The sequence below is a fragment of the Anomaloglossus baeobatrachus genome, chromosome 6 (assembly GCF_048569485.1).
Source record: "Anomaloglossus baeobatrachus isolate aAnoBae1 chromosome 6, aAnoBae1.hap1, whole genome shotgun sequence".
NCBI classification, from domain to species: Eukaryota; Metazoa; Chordata; class Amphibia; order Anura; family Aromobatidae; genus Anomaloglossus; species Anomaloglossus baeobatrachus.
Window position 1 is genome coordinate 23,278,353 of NC_134358.1, and position 16,847 is coordinate 23,295,199.

Below are 16,847 nucleotides of genomic sequence, written 5' to 3' on the forward strand. Positions count from 1 at the left end.
AGTCCTCCACTCCAGACAGTGATAATAATGCAAGAAAACCGCAAAGGACAGAAGAAGAAAAGTGGTTTTCAATACTAAAGAGCCACATAAGAAACAGCACTTTAAGTGGCCAAAATTAGAAAAAATACAAAAATATACCTACTATAATACTGCCCCTATGTACAAGAATATAACTACTATAATACTGACCCTATGTACAAGAATATAACTACTATAATACTGCCCCCTATGTACAAGAATATAACTACTATAATACTGCCTCCTATGTACAAGAATATAACTACTATAATACTACCCCTATGTACAAGAATATAGCTACTATAATACTGCCTCCTATATACAAGAATATAACTACTATAATAATGCTCCTATATACAAGAATATAACTACTATAATACTGCCCCCTATGTACAAGAATATAACTACTATAATACTGCCTCCTATGTACAAGAATATAACCACTATAATACTGCCTCCTATGTACAAGAATATAACTACTATAATACTGCCTCCTATGTACAAGAATATAGCTACTATAATACTGCCTCCTATATACAAGAATATAACTACTATAATAATGCTCCTATATACAAGAATATAACTACTATAATACTACCCCTATGTACAAGAATATAACTACTATAATACTGCCCCTATGTACAAGAATATAACTACTATAATACTGCTCCTATGTACAAGAATATAACTACTATAATACTGCCCCTATGTACAAGAATATAACTACTATAATACTGCCCCTATGTACAAGAATATAACTACTATAATTATTATTTATTATTATAGCGCCATTTATTCCATGGCGTTTTACAAGTGAAAGAGGGTATACGTACAACAATCATTAACAGTACAAAACACACTGGTATAGGAGGAGAGGACCCTGCCCGCGAGGGCTCACAGTCTACAGGGAATGGGTGATGGTACAATAGGTGAGGACAGAGCTGGTTGAGCAGTGGTCTACTGGACTGAGGGCTATTGTAGGTTGTAGGCTTGTTGGAAGAGGTGGGTCTTGAGGTTCCTCTTGAAGCTTTCCACGGTAGGGGAGAGTCTGATGTGCTGAGGTAGAGCGTTCCAGAGTATGGGGGATGCACGGGAGAAATCTTGTACGCGATTGTGGGAAGAAGAGATAAGAGAGGAGCAGAGAAGGAGATCTTGTGAGGATCTGAGGTTGCGTGCAGGTAGGTACCGGGAGACTAGGTCACAGATGTAGGGAGGAGACAGGTTGTGCATGGCTTTGTATGTCATGGTTAGTGTTTTGAACTGGAGTCGTTGGGCGATGGGAAGCCAGTGAAGGGATTGGCAGAGTGGCAAGGCTGGGGAGTAGCGAGGGGAGAGGTGGATTAAGCGGGCCGCAGAGTTTAGGATAGCTACTATAATACTGCCCCTATATACAAGAATATAACTACTATAATACTGCCCCTATGTACAAGAATATAACTACTATAATACTGCCTCCTATGTACAAGACTATATCTACTATAATACTGCCCCTATATACAAGAATATAACTACTATAATACTGCCCCTATATACAAGAATATAACTACTATAATACTGCCCCTATGTACAAGAATATAACTACTATAATACTGCTCCTATGTACAAGAATATAACTACTATAATACTGCCCACTATGTACAAGAATATAACTACTATAATACTGCCTCCTATGTACAAGAATATAACTACTATAATACTGCCCCTATGTACAAGAATATAACTACTATAATACTGTCCCTATGTACAAGAATATAACTACTATAATACTGCCCACTATGTGCAAGAATATAACTACTATAATAGTGCCTCCTATGTACAAGAATATAACTACTATAATACTGCCCCTATGTACAAGAATATAACTACTATAATACTGCCCCTATATATAAAAATATAACTACTATAATACTGCCCCTATGTACAAGAATATAACTACTATAATACTGCTCCTATGTACAAGAATATAACTACTATAATACTGCTCCTATGTACAAGAATATAACTACTATAATACTGCCTCCTATGTACAAGAATATAACTACTATAATACTGCTCCTATATACAAGAATATAACTACTATAATACTGCCCCTATGTACAAGAATATAACTACTATAATACTGCCCACTATGTACAATAATATAAGTACTATAATACTGCCCCTATGTACAAGAATATAACTACTATAATACTGTCCCTATGTAGAAGAATATAACTACTATAATACTGCCCACTATGTACAAGAATATAACTACTATAATACTGCCTCCTATGTACAAGAATATAACTACTATAATACTGCTCCTATATACAAGAATATAACTACTATAATACTGCCCCTATGTACAAGAATATAACTACTATAATACTGCCCACTATGTACAATAATATAAGTACTATAATACTGTTCCCTATGTACAAGAATATAACTACTATAATACTGCCCCTATGTACAAGAATATAAGTACTATAATACTGCTCCCTATGTACAAGAATATAACTACTATAATACTGCTCCTATGTACAGGAATATAACTACTATAATACTGCCCCTATGTACAAGAATATAACTACTATAATACTGCTCCTATGTACAAGGCTATAACTACTATAATACTGCCCCTATGTACAAGACTATAACTACTATAATACAGCTCCTATGTACAAGAATATAACTACTATAATACTGCTCCTATGTACAAGAATATAATTACTATAATACTGCCCCTATGTACAAGAATATAACTACTATAATACTGTCCCCTATGTACAAGAATATAACTACTATAATACTGCTCCTATGTACAAGGCTATAACTACTATAATACTGCCCCTATGTACAAGACTATAACTACTATAATACAGCTCCTATGTACAAGAATATAACTACTATAATACTGCTCCTATGTACAAGAATATAATTACTATAATACTGCCCCTATGTACAAGAATATAACTACTATAATACTGTCCCCTATGTACAAGAATGCAACTGCTATAATACTGCCCCTATGTACAAACGTCATGTCGTATAATCTGATTTTACAAGAGATGTGATGAAATGTGTTGGTGGATTTTATTTATGGTGGTAATTTCTTTCCTTTCCTCTCTGCAGACTGGGGAGACTCCTCTGCATTATTGCGCCAGGACGGGGAATAAAGACATTTTACTAGAGATAATTAAACATATTGGCTCCAACCAGATGCAGCAGACGATGAACAGACAGGAAAAGGTGATACCTACTTTATTTTTTATATAGAAAAGTGTACATTTTAAGTGCCATAACTCTTAATTAATCCTCTGTAAACACACTTAAATCTTGTAAGTGGTCTGAGACTTAAAGGGGTGAAAGAGGGTGTTTTTTTTGTATATTATTTCAAATAAAGTTTTTTTTAGTGTTTGTGTTTATTTCCTTTTACTTACAGATTAGTGATGGGGGTTGTCTCATAGATGTCTCCTATTACTAATCTAGTACTTAATGGCAGCTGTGGGCTGTTATTAACCCCTACTATTACCTCGATTACCACCGCACCAGAGCATTCGAGAAGAACCAGGTAAAGCGCAGGGCTTGTTACATCTAATAGATATGACAATCCTGGGCAGCTGCAGGCTTCTATTTTTAGGCTGGGGGTGGCCTAATAATCATAGGCCTCCCCAGTCTGAGAATACCAGCCCCCAGCTGTCAGGCTTTATCTCGGCTGGGTATCAATTAAAATGTTTTTTTTTTTAAAAAATGCATGCGGTTCCTCTTATACACAGTCAAGATAAGCGCACGGCTGGGGGCTGCAGCCTGTAGCTGTATGCTTTATCTGTGCTGGATATCATAATATAAAGGAACTCTACATCAATGTTTTAATTTATTTATTTTTGCTGTACGATATAGATACACACATCGCCTGGGATTGGAAGCAGTCAGCTGACACGCCGACACCAGTTTGGGGGCGCATCTGACTGCAACCAGTCACAGGTGCCGGTGGGCGGGGAGAGCACTGAATATTCAATGAGGGTTAATTATCGGCCTTGGAAGTGAATGATCGGCATGGACGCAGTGTACCACCATGACTGATGCTCGGTAAGTAAAGCGCTTCTATTCCTCTATCCCTTCTACCACCATTTTTAATCGCCGGATTCTGGTCCCCATAGACTTATATGGGGACCGGAATCGGGAACGGAACCAGATTTTAAAAACCAGATAATCGGGACCTGCCGGTCCCGGTTATCTGCGAGTCCACCCATCACTGATAGGTAAATACAGACGTGCTCTATGTTCTGATTGGTGTTTTTGGGGTGCTGTGTTCTGATTGCAGTATGCTGGTGGGCCATGCACTGGGTGCCATTGCTAAAATCAGCTTCTTACTACTGTTGTGTAAAGGTGAATAATTTTTATTTTTTTAATGCTGCTACTTTGTGATTTGAGATAAAGTCAATAATAAGAAGAAATCTTGGCCAGTAACTCTCTTATGTACTAAGCTAGAAAGGAAGAAAGTTGTTTCCCAAGGTTACACATGATTATTTTTCTTGAGGAACATGTTAGAAATAATAAACATCGATTTCCTAATGACTTCACCAGCGAGTGAGGATGTGAATAATTGGGAACATTGGAGGTTAAATTTACTCCTGTTTTGTTGTAGAACGGATGGTCACCATTGCTTGTGGCCGCAGAGAGGGGTCACACCGGCATTGTGAAGATACTGCTGCAGAATCATGCAAGAGTGGACGTGTTTGATGAGGTAATAAGGCGCCAATATACGTATATAAGCCAACTTGGTTCCCCAGCAAAAACAAAAAATACCATCAGATAAAAACTTTTGTAAATCTGCATCCCCATCCATTTTTCCAGCTTATTGCACCTTTTGCTTTTCCTTTTATTGTGAGCAATCTAACCAAGAATAACAGTCTATTCGTCATTCATAATTTATTTGAACCAATAAGGTTTACTGTATTTCTTTATAATGAAATGGAGAATGTTGTTTTATGTTGATCTGGTGCTGATGTCACTTTAAATGCACTTTTCACCCTCTGATACTTAGGGAGCTTAGTATGTTATCGATTGCTTTTCTTGTCCTCACAAAACTCTATGTGTTCAGATACCAGAGTCTGTCCTATCTGACAACTATAATATAGAAACTTAATTTCCTTTTGTTTTCGATGCTGTAGGTCTTAGCTGGCAGAGGGATTTTTTTGGATGATTGTTTACTACTACATTTGTAATTGTGTAAGACAACAAAAAATACCATCAGATAAAAACTTTGTAAATCTGCATCCCCATCCATTTGTCCAGCTTTTTGCACCTTTTGTTTTTCCTTTTATTGTGAGCAATCTAACCAAGAATAACAGTCCATTCGTCATTCATAATTTATTTGAAGCTATAAGGTTTACTGTATTTCTTTATAATGAAATGGAGAATGTTGTTTTATGTTGATCTGGTGCTGATGTCACTTTAAATGCACTTTTCACCCTCTGATAGTTAGGGAGCTTAGTATGTTATAGATTGCTTTTCTTGCCCTCACAAAACTCTATGTGTTCAGATACCAGAGTCTGTCCTGTCTGACAACTATATTATAGAAACTTAATTTTCTTTTGTTTTCGATGCTGTAGGTCTTAGCTGACAGAGGGATTGTTTTAGTGATTGTTTACTAGTACAATTGTAATTGTATAAGACAATGTCAGAATTAGGAAAAATAGAGTAGTTAATATTCTCATATTTGGGTTTATACAGCATAGTATATTATGTGTGCTCTGTAATTCCTAATATATACCATTCATGGGGGAAATTTATCTATGGGCAGAGTTAGTTTTGCTTGTGTTTGTGTTGCCTTTATTTGCATCAAATGTATAAAGTATCACACAATGTTTGTTAAATTTGGTAGGGATAACAATTCTGTCCAAAGTATTTTTCCACTTATTATGCTTCCTCTTACTGAGATCAAAATTGATATTTTTTTTTTTACAAAGATGCAAGTCCGACATCTTACCCAGATCTGTTTGCCTAGGTAACTGCATCCACTTTCCTGACTGTTTTTAAAAGTTAAAATGCAAGCAACCTTGTTTAAATTCCACCTACTGTCTTCATTGTTACATGTACAATGCAATTTTTGATGATTTTGTGCTAATTTCCTATTAAGCACATGTTTCACCCTCTGATTCTTAGAGAAATAAGTACAGATTTCATGCTTCTTTTATCTTTAAACATGTCCACTTTCCTGAATTCTTTTTAAAAGTGTAAAAATGCAAACAATTTTGATAAATTCTATCCACTGTTTTTATGGTTTATGGTACAATGAAATTTTTGATGATTTTGTGCTGAAGGCCCATTAAATACATGTTTCACCCTTTGATACTTAGAGAAATAAGTGTAGATTTCATGCTTCTTTTATCCTTAACCACATCCATTTTCCTGACTACTTTTTAAAAGTGTAAAAATGCAAACAACTATGATAAATGATGCCCACTGTTTTCATGATTATATGTACAATGCAATTTTTGATCATTTTGGGCTGAAGGCCCATTATATACATTTTTCATTATCTGATACTTAGAGAAATAAGTACAGATTTCATGCTTCTTTTATCCTTAAAAACGTCCACTTTTCTGACTACTTTTTAAAAGTGTAAAAATGCAAACAACCTTGATAAATTCCACCCACTGTCTTCATGGGGACATTTACAAGGCAATTTTCGATGATTTTGTGCTGAAGGCTCATTAAATCCTTTATCACCCTCTGATACCTAGAGAAATAAGTACAGATTGCATGCTTCTTTTATCCTTAACCACGTCCACTTTCCTGACTACTTCTTAAAAGTGTAAAAATGCAAACAATCATCATAAATTCCACCCACTGTCTTCATGGGGACATGTACAATGCAATTTTTGATGATTTTGTGCTGAAGGCTCATTAAATACACTTTTCACCCTCTGTTACAGAGAAATAAGTACAGATTTTATGATTCTTTTATCTTTATAAAACTAGATTTAATAGCAGCAATAGCTGTTAATATCTATTTCTTATAGATACTACAATGGTCTAACATTTATCATAGAAAATTAATTGACTTTCTTTTTTGAATGGTATAGTTTTAGCTTGCAAAAATAGATTTTATAGCTGGTTGATTTGTACAGTTGTAATTGTACAGGACAGTGTCAAAAAAGGTGTCAGAGATTGTAAAAGTAACAACAGAAAAAATGTAAAATTTATCATGGTGTTTGCAACGTAATTTGTGATGAGCTGGGGCTGATGTCCATTAAATACACTTTTCACCTTCTGATACCTAGGGAATTAAGTACAATATTTAGGTGTGATTTCATCAAGTGGGATTTTTTAAGTGGGTTATCAGACAATGACCCCACTGCCTCACCACCACCACAGCTACTGCCTCACCACCGTGTGGAGCTGCCGCTTCACCACCGTGCAGAACTGCCACCCGACCTGCACCCCAATTACTGTCTCTTCCCCAAAATCCTATAAAATGTAAGCCCGCAAGGGCAGGGTCCTTTTCCCGCTGTACCAGTCTGTCTATTGTAACTTGTATATGTATGTAACCCCTTCTCATGTACAGCACCATGGAATTAAAGGTGCTCTATCAATACATATTATTATTAATAATAATAATAATAATAATTTTACTGATCCTCACCAAAATTGTGGTGTTTGCAATGCAATTTGTGATGATCTGATGCTGATGTCCATTAAATACACTTTTCACCCTCTGATACTTAGGGAATTAAGACCAATATTTATTGTTTTACTTATCTTCACCAAATTGAGATGTGTTCAGATTACTTCTATTGTCTGTCTCTTTTGGCTATTCCCTCAAATGGATTGACATATACTATGGAAGCTGGACTGCTTACAATTTTTGGATGAATACCGCCATTCTTGTCTCCTATTCTGAATTGAATTTTGCCTGGAAGCATACAGTTAAATGTACATTTAATAAAGTGAGATTATTAATTGATTGCAGTAATAAAGCTTATAAGACTTTATGGGAACATTAATTTTTTGTTAGTTTCCAACATCCAATCACTTTGCAGGATTAGAGAATTCTGCAAACCTGATCAAATCTACAAAAACTTAACGATAATCCGGTAATTCATAATATAATTATACATTATTCCTCCTTTCATTTGCAGCATGGTAAAGCAGCCTTACACCTGGCTTGTGAGAACGGCCATGACCAGATCTCCGATGTTCTTCTCTGGCACAAAGCATTTGTGAACGCAAAAACCAAGCTGGGTCTGACACCTCTTCACCTGTGCGCCCAAAATGGCTTCAACCACCTAGTGAAATTACTTGTGGAAACCCACCTGGCCAGCATTGATATCATGTCATTGGTAAATTCAAGACAGAGGAGGCAATTAAACCCTCTCCACGGATCGGATTGTCCACGATATTTTTTTTATTCCACGTATCATTAGTATTTTAATCTGGACTCTCCACCTCTGACATGGCTGCAGGGGTGCATATAATTTATAAAACAGGTGACCGCTGCTACCAATCACTTGTTACGATGAAGTAAACAGCAAAAGAACGCTGATCCTAAAGACCGGCTGCCGCCATGTCAACGGAGATAGAAGTGGAGAAGTGCCGGAGCCGTAGGTAGTAAATCAGGTTGAGGTTGTGAATTTTTCCAAGACTGAGCCAGTGGAATAAAAAAAATGAAACCTGGACAATCCCTTTTAAAAAAAGATTTAAACATTTTTTGCTGTAACTTATTTCTGAAAATGTATTTTTGCTGCTACAGACGAAACGGACCCCTCTACACCTGGCTGCCTTGAATGGTCAACTGGATGTGGTCAACAGTCTACTGAAAATGAAGGGTGATGTCTATGCAGCCGATATTGTAAGTCATTAGAAGTCACATTAAGCATTGATTTGACAGACATGATTACACCGGAGGGTGTAGTGGTGGTGGTGGTGGTGGTGGTGGCATTATTGACCACCTGGTCTTTTGTTACCCGGTTTGTCTGCATCCAACTTGCACCAACCACATATTGAGGAACAGGGACGTAACGACTGCGGTCACAGAGATCGCAAATGCGACTGGGCCCTGTGGTGCAGGGGGCCCGCATGCCCCAGCCCCTGATTCAGATGGATGTGTGTCCGAGAGCGCGTATCCAGCTGAAATACAGCAAAGTACACAGAGACCTGTCGGGTCCCCGTGCTGCGGGGCTATATACTAGGATGGGGCTATATACCAAGATGAGGGGCTATATACCAAGATGAGAGGGCTATATACCCTGATGAGAGGGCTATACACCCTGATGAGAGGGCTATATACCAAGATGAGGGGGCTATATACCAGGATGGAGGGCTATATGCCAGGATGAGGAGGCTATATACCAGGATGAGAGGGCTATGTACCAGGAAGAGGAGGATATACACCAGGATGAGGGGGTTATATAACAGGATGGGGGCTATATACCCCGATGGAGGGCTAAATACAAGGATGGGGGCTATATACAAGGATGGGGCTATATATCAGAATTGGGGCTATATATCAGGATGGGGACATGCTTAGGACATATAGCAGAATGAGGCGATATACCAGGATGGGGACATGATGGGAGCATATATACCAGGATGGGGCCATGATGGGAACATATATACCAGGATGAGGCAATGATGAAGGACTATATACCAGGATGGGGCCATATATACCAGGCTATATCCATGATCGGAGTCATTCAGCAGGATGGAGCCATGATGTGGACATATATCAGGATGGGGCCATATATAACAGGATTTAGGCATGATGGGGGTCATATACCAGGATGGGGACATATACCATGATGGGGTTATGATTGGGATATATACCAGGATGGGAAACATATTTACCAGGACGTGGCCCAGGATGAGGGACATTACTGCACAATGAAGGGGAGGGGGGCAACTTGTATATCTTTATTAAATTTAGAATGCTACAATGGTCCATACATTTGACAAACTTATGGGGGGCCCAGGCTCAAACTCTGCACCGTAACCCATCAGACTCTAGGTATGCCGCTGTTCAGGAGGACCTAAACTTAGTTAAGATAAAACCTTTTATCCTATGAATAATTGATCATGAATAGAGTACAGAAAGTGGCAAGGAAGCGTCCAAGATACAAACTGCTTACACGGAAGGGTAGCGTCATCTTACCATGGAGCAAGTACGGAGCCGGTATTCCGCTGTGGGCCTTGTAGGACTTCTCGTGTGGCAGCAGAGCCCGAGGTGTGGTCAGACGTATCTAGTAACACATTTATGTTTCTCATGTCGTGTGACGCATGTCGACCACATAATATTTACTCTCTGACATCAGAGGCGGCACTTCTATCACAAGTGTCACATCAGACATGAAAGGCCGGACCGACGCTCGCTCTAAGGATGTCTTCCTGGATGGCTCGCTCTGTCGGAGATCAGAACACTTCCCTTTGCGCTGCTCCCTTTCCTCCCAGTAATTATCCTACTCTATCGCCAATGACACTCGAGTTGTGACCTTGCCTGGAATGTGGAGAGAATTTCCTCCAACGTCCGGACTAAAGTGGGGACTGACCAAAATGAGTTTGCCAACCAGACAGTTCCTGGAGACCACATTGATCCCTCAGCTCCTTAAAGTTTTGGTAAATGCCCTGCACATTTTCTAATTACTAAACTCAAAACTCTCTAAAAGACCACCTCGTTGAGAAGATCAGATTTTTTTTTGTGCCGTACATTATGCTGTTTGGCCACCTCTCCGGAAGAAAACTTGTATGCAATATTGGATGGTCGTGTCATAAATCAGTCTGTTGGACTGTCAATGATCTACCCCAGGGAGGGTCTTTCGATGTAAACCCGCTGGGTGGTCATAGACCTTAATATTTACCAGATATTGAGATTGATCAGTTTGCACAAAGTTTATTGCCCCTCATATCCTGCTATATAGCCCTACATCCTGGTATATAGCCCCTTCATTCTTGTATATAGCCTTCCATCCTGGCATATAGCCCCCATCATGGTATATAGCCCCCTCATCCTGGTATATAGCCTCCTCATCCTGGTATATAGCCTTTTATCCCTGCATATTGCCCCCATCATGGTGTATATAGCCCTCCATCCTGCTATATAGCCCCTCATCCTGGTATATAGCCCCTTCATCCTGGTAAATATCCTTCCATCCTGGCATATAGCCCCCATCATGGTATATAGCCCCCTCATCCTGGTATATAGCCCTCCATCCTTCCATCCCTCCATGGCCCCATCATGGTGTATATAGCCCTCAATCCTGGTATATAGCCTCCTCATCCTGGTATATAACCCCCTCATCCTGGTATATAGCCTCCTCATCATATATAGACCCCACCATGCCGCACACAGTAAAAAAATAATAATAAATGATTGTACTCACCTATCCTGCGCTCCCCTCTGGTGTCCTCCTGCGGCGCTGGCATGCCAGCAACTGATCAGCATGTAAGCGGCGCAGCGCATGTAATCAGTGTCATGTGTGGTCACTTACAACACTGGCAGCTGTCAGCTTATTCTCTGCTCATCATGCTCAGGATTGTTTGCAAGGGGAGCAATGAATATTCATGGCCTTAATCAGCGGCCGGCACATCGCAGCATAAAGATCCAAGGGGTTTCTGTACTGCGATGTATTTCAGCTGGATACGCGCCCTCCGACACACATCCATCTGAATCAAGGGCTAAGGCAGGCAGGCCCCCTGCGCCCCCGGGCTTGGTCGCAGCTGCGATCTCTGCGACCGCGGTTATTACGCCCCTATAGGCAGGTTATCGATGCAACAATTTTTATTTCTTCGGTTCACGGTCTTACATCAACCGTAGTCCTTAAGCTCCTTCAGACGACGGATATCCAAACCAACTCCAATTTCTATAGTCCATTTATGGGCACCAGAACCTGGCCGCAGTAACAGCTCCTCCTCGCCCCTCCACGTCACAGCACCAACATATCCAAACATGTGTCTCCTCGCTTTTCTACCTCTTTTGGGTTCAACCCCCTGGAAGAGGAGAGGGGATCTCATATCACCCCCTTAACCATTTAGCCAGTTTGCAGGATTGTTTATTGGGGAAGTCCCCTGCATAGGGGAACAATACATGTACAACCCCTCACCAGATACAGGACAATGGGTATTACTGTAGGCTTGATTACATTAGAACCCATGGAAGCCAACTAGGATATACATATTTGTAACCCCTTCCCCTTCAAATTGTGTACCTTAAACTGATGAGCAAGTAATCTCTAATAAAACTCAACAAAAAGATTGACGTAACCGTAAAAAGTCTGAATCCTTTACAGCTGTAGACTACACCCTGCGTCCATTGGTACAATAGTCTTTAGTCCGCAGCCAGCTCCTCACATTAGCTATATTTTTCCATTTACATCCATATTTATGTTCAGCATTAAAAGTATTTTCCAAAATGTGTATGAGGGTATAAGTTGAGATTTTGGGAAAACCTCTTTAAACTGAATAAGTTTGCTCCACATAGTCTTAGTAGGAAGATCGTCTAGAGCCGCATTGTTGTCAGTTTCCGAGGAAAAGCAGCAAATTTTGAAACCAGTGGTATTTTAATGGGTTTACTGGTGAAGCCTGAAATAATTATCATTAATGATCATCTTTGTCTTTTCTAATTATCCCAGCAAGGACAGACCCCTCTGCACCTCGCCGCTAAAAATGACCACTCTGAGGTGGTTAAGCTGTTCCTGAAACATCGGCCGGAACTGGTGACGTCAGCGAACATGGACGGCTCAACCTGTGCTCATATTGCAGCGGCCAAAGGCAGCGTGGCCGTGATCAAAGAGCTACTCAAATCTAATATGAGCAGCGTGACCACAGCACGGAACAAGGTGAGGACATAACCCGGCAATGATCATGAGCTACGGAGCATAATTCAGCATAAGTACATTGTACATAGTGACTGCACGGCAGAATAGTGAGTGCAGCTCTGCAGTATAATACAGGAGGTAACTCAGGATTAGTAATGTAATGTATGTACACAGTGACTGCACGGCAGAATAGTGAGTGCAGCTCTGCAGTATAATACAGGAGGTAACTCAGGATCAGTAATGTAATGTATGTACACAGTGACTGCACGGCAGAATAGTGAGTGCAGCTCTGGAGTATAATACAGGAGGTAACTCAGGATCAGTAATGTAATGTATGTACACAGTGACTGCACCAGCAGAATAGTGAGTGCAGCTCTGGAGTATAATACAGGATATAACTCAGGATCAGTAATGTAATGTATGTACATAGTGACTGCACCAGCAGAATAGTGAGTGCAGCTCTGGAGTATAATACAGGATGTAACTCAGGATCAGTACAGGATAAGTAATGTAATGTATGTACACAGTGACTGCAACAGCAGAATAGTGAGTGCAGCTCTGGAGTGTAATACAGGATGTAACTCAGGATCAGTACAGGATAAGTAATGTAATGTATGTACACAGTGACTGCAACAGCAGAATAGTGAGTGCAGCTCTGGAGTATAATATAGGAGGTAACTCAGGATCAGTACAGGATAAGTAATGTAATGTATGTACACAGTGACTGCATCAGCAGAATAGGAAGTGCAGCTCTGGAGTATGTAGCTTTCCTGAGCAACTCACGGCACTACTAGGTACTCCATCCTCCCCAGGATGCAGGGCCTACCCCCAGGGACCTGGAACACCAGTGCCAGTAACACCTGTACACACCAAAATCCCAGTTTCCACTCCACACCAAGGGTAATTGGCTAGTCAGACACATAGGAGATGGCAACCTAGAGGGCGGAGCCAGTCCTGGGGACTAGACAGCCTGGTGGGAGGGGACAGGAGTAGTCAGTTAAAGAGTAGAGAGTGTAGAGGTGCCTAGAGCTGGGTCGTGTAACAGTGACCCGGGGGCACAGGAGACTGGTGTCCAGGGCAGGTACACCCGAGTACCACTGGGACCAGAGCACCGACGGGGCACAGGGCCCTAGGTCAGGCGCCAGCTTCACGTGGCCTGACAAATACTTGTACAGTGAGGGGACCTTCACAGACCTCACTGACCCACATATCCGGGGGCACCAGCAGTAAAGCGAGTATCAGGGTTCGGAACACGGACCAGCCCTACAGGGTCCACACTGCCCGCCATATGGAAAAGGAGACTGCCAAAAAGGACAGTTGGGCCCCAAATCAGCTCCAGGCTATGGGGACCCAACCACACTGAGGGTGCTGGGGACAGAGCAACTGAGTCATTAACTGGCACTGGAACTACTGGGACCTGAACCAGTCGTCCAAGGGCCCAACTGTGAGTAGAGACTGTTAATTACAACCCATGGTGTGGCCTCCTTTATTAATGACGAAAGTCTCCACCATACATTCCCCGGGGCTCTGCCCTACCTGCGGAGGGCCTATCACCACAGTTGCGATTACCACCAGCCCTAGCTCAGCAACGGCGGTTCCACCATCTTACCCGCAACCCGCAGGAGGCGTCACACCAATGACTTCAAGCTCCCCTGTAAATACTCCCCATTAAAAAAGCTCCCAGGGCATGGGACCGGTCAACAGCCACCAAAGTGACATTCCCCAGCTAAAAAACCGCCCGGTACCGAGTACCCCATAACCCTGGGCGACACAAGTACAATACAGAATGTATTTCAGAATCAGTACAAGATGGCAGAATATATGTACACAGACAGTAAATATTATTTGTTATTTTGACCATTTATCTACAGTCCCTGACAAAAATTCCGTCGCTTATCCATGTTATGCAAATAAAAGCTTATAACCTGATTTTAAATTCATCCATTGGTTTCATAAATTACTCTTTTGAAAGCTGAAACCCTCCCAAATTTGGTTCATGAAAATAAAGTTGCTTCAAAGCTGAAATATTGATCATTTAATTAACACAGAAAGGTCAGATTTTGGTAAGACAAAAGTTTTGTCACCCACAGAAAGTAATGTGAAATTCAAACAAATAATTAACTTCTAATACAAAGATACAGTTAGGTCCAGAAATATTTGGACAGTGACACAATTTTGGCGAGTTGGGCTCTGCATGCCACCACATTGGATTTGAAATGAAATCTCTACAACAGAATTCAAGTGCAGATTGTAACGTTTAATTTGAAGGTTTGAACAAAAATATCTGATAGAAATTGTAGGAATTGTCACATTTCTTTACAAACACTCCACATTTTAGGAGGTCAAAAGTAATTGGACAAATAAACCAAATCCAAACAAAATATTTTTATTTTCAATATTTTGTTGCGAATCCTTTGGAGGCAATCACTGCCTTAAGTCTGGAACCCATGGACATCACCAAAGGCTGGGTTTCCTCCTTCTTAATGCTTTGTCAGGCCTTTACAGCCGCAGCCTTCAGGTCTTGCTTGTTTGTCGGTCTTTCCGTCTTAAGTCTGGATTTGAGCAAGTGAAATGCATGCTCAATTGGGTTAAGATCTGGTGATTGACTTGGCCATTGCAGAATGTTCCACTTTTTTGCACTCATGAACTCCTGGGTAGCTTTGGCTGTATGCTTGGGGTCATTGTCCATCTGTACTATGAAGCGCCGTCCGATCAACTTTGCGGCATTTGGCTGAATCTGGGCTGAAAGTATATCCCGGTACACTTCAGAATTCATCCGGCTACTCTTGTCTGCTGTTATGTCATCAATAAACACAAGTGACCCAGTGCCATTGAAAGCCATGCATGCCCATGCCATCACGTTGCCTCCACCATGTTTTACAGAGGATGTGGTGTGCCTTGGATCATGTGCCGTTCCCTTTCTTCTCCAAACTTTTTTCTTCCCATCATTCTGGTACAGGTTGATCTTTGTCTCATCTGTCCATAGAATACTTTTCCAGAACTGAGCTGGCTTCATGAGGTGTTTTTCAGCAAATTTAACTCTGGCCTGTCTATTTTTGGAATTGATGAATGGTTTGCATCTAGATGTGAACCCTTTGTATTTACTTTCATGGAGTCTTCTCTTTACTGTTGACTTAGAGACAGATACACCTACTTCACTGAGAGTGTTCTGGACTTCAGTTGATGTTGTGAATGGGTTCTTCTTCACCAAAGAAAGTATGCGGCGATCATCCACCACTGTTGTCATCCGTGGACGCCCAAGCCTTTTTGAGTTCCCAAGCTCACCAGTCAATTCCTTTTTTCTCAGAATGTACCCGACTGTTGATTTTGCTACTCCAAGCATGTCTGCTATCTCTTTGATGGATTTTTTCTTTTTTTTCAGCCTCAGGATGTTCTGCTTCACCTCAATTGAGAGTTCCTTAGACCGCATGTTGTCTGGTCACAGCAACAGCTTCCAAATGCAAAACCACACACCTGTAATCAACCCCAGACCTTTTAACTACTTCATTGATTACAGGTTAACGAGGGAGACACCTTCAGAGTTAATTGCAGCCCTTAGAGTCCCTTGTCCAATTACTTTTGGTCCCTTGAAAAAGAGGAGGCTATGCATTACAGAGCTATTATTCCTAAACCCTTTCTCCGATTTGGATGGGAAAACTCTCATATTGCAGCTGGGAGTGTGCACTTTCAGCCCATATTATATATATAATTGTATTTCTGAACATGTTTTTGTAAACAGCTAAAATAACAAAACTTGTGTCACTGTCCAAATATTTCTGGACCTAACTGTATGTTGCATAACATTGGTGAATGAACTTGTGGTGCTATTAGAGCTATATTTAATATTTTGTGTGACTTCCATGAGCTTGAAGGACGGAATCCATCCGGTTCAACAATGATTCATACAATTTATTGATGAAGTCATCAGGAATAGCAGAGAATGCATCTTACATGCCTCCCAGAGTTCATCTAGATGCTTTGGTTTTGTCTTCCAAGCTTCTGCTTTCATCCTACCCCAAACATGCTCAATGA

General features: G+C 40.6%; 1 protein-coding gene across 1 annotated transcript in view; it reads left to right on the plus strand.

Annotated features, from left to right (window-relative positions):
- Positions 1-16,847, plus strand: part of LOC142243938 (uncharacterized) — an 84,311-nt gene that overhangs the window by 47,778 nt on the left and 19,686 nt on the right. Inside the window, exons 15-19 of the mRNA XM_075316130.1 lie at positions 3,133-3,249; positions 4,649-4,747; positions 8,148-8,348; positions 8,759-8,857; positions 12,630-12,836. Coding sequence (XP_075172245.1) covers positions 3,133-3,249; positions 4,649-4,747; positions 8,148-8,348; positions 8,759-8,857; positions 12,630-12,836 — 723 coding nt within the window. The remainder of the gene's footprint in view (positions 1-3,132; positions 3,250-4,648; positions 4,748-8,147; positions 8,349-8,758; positions 8,858-12,629; positions 12,837-16,847) is intronic.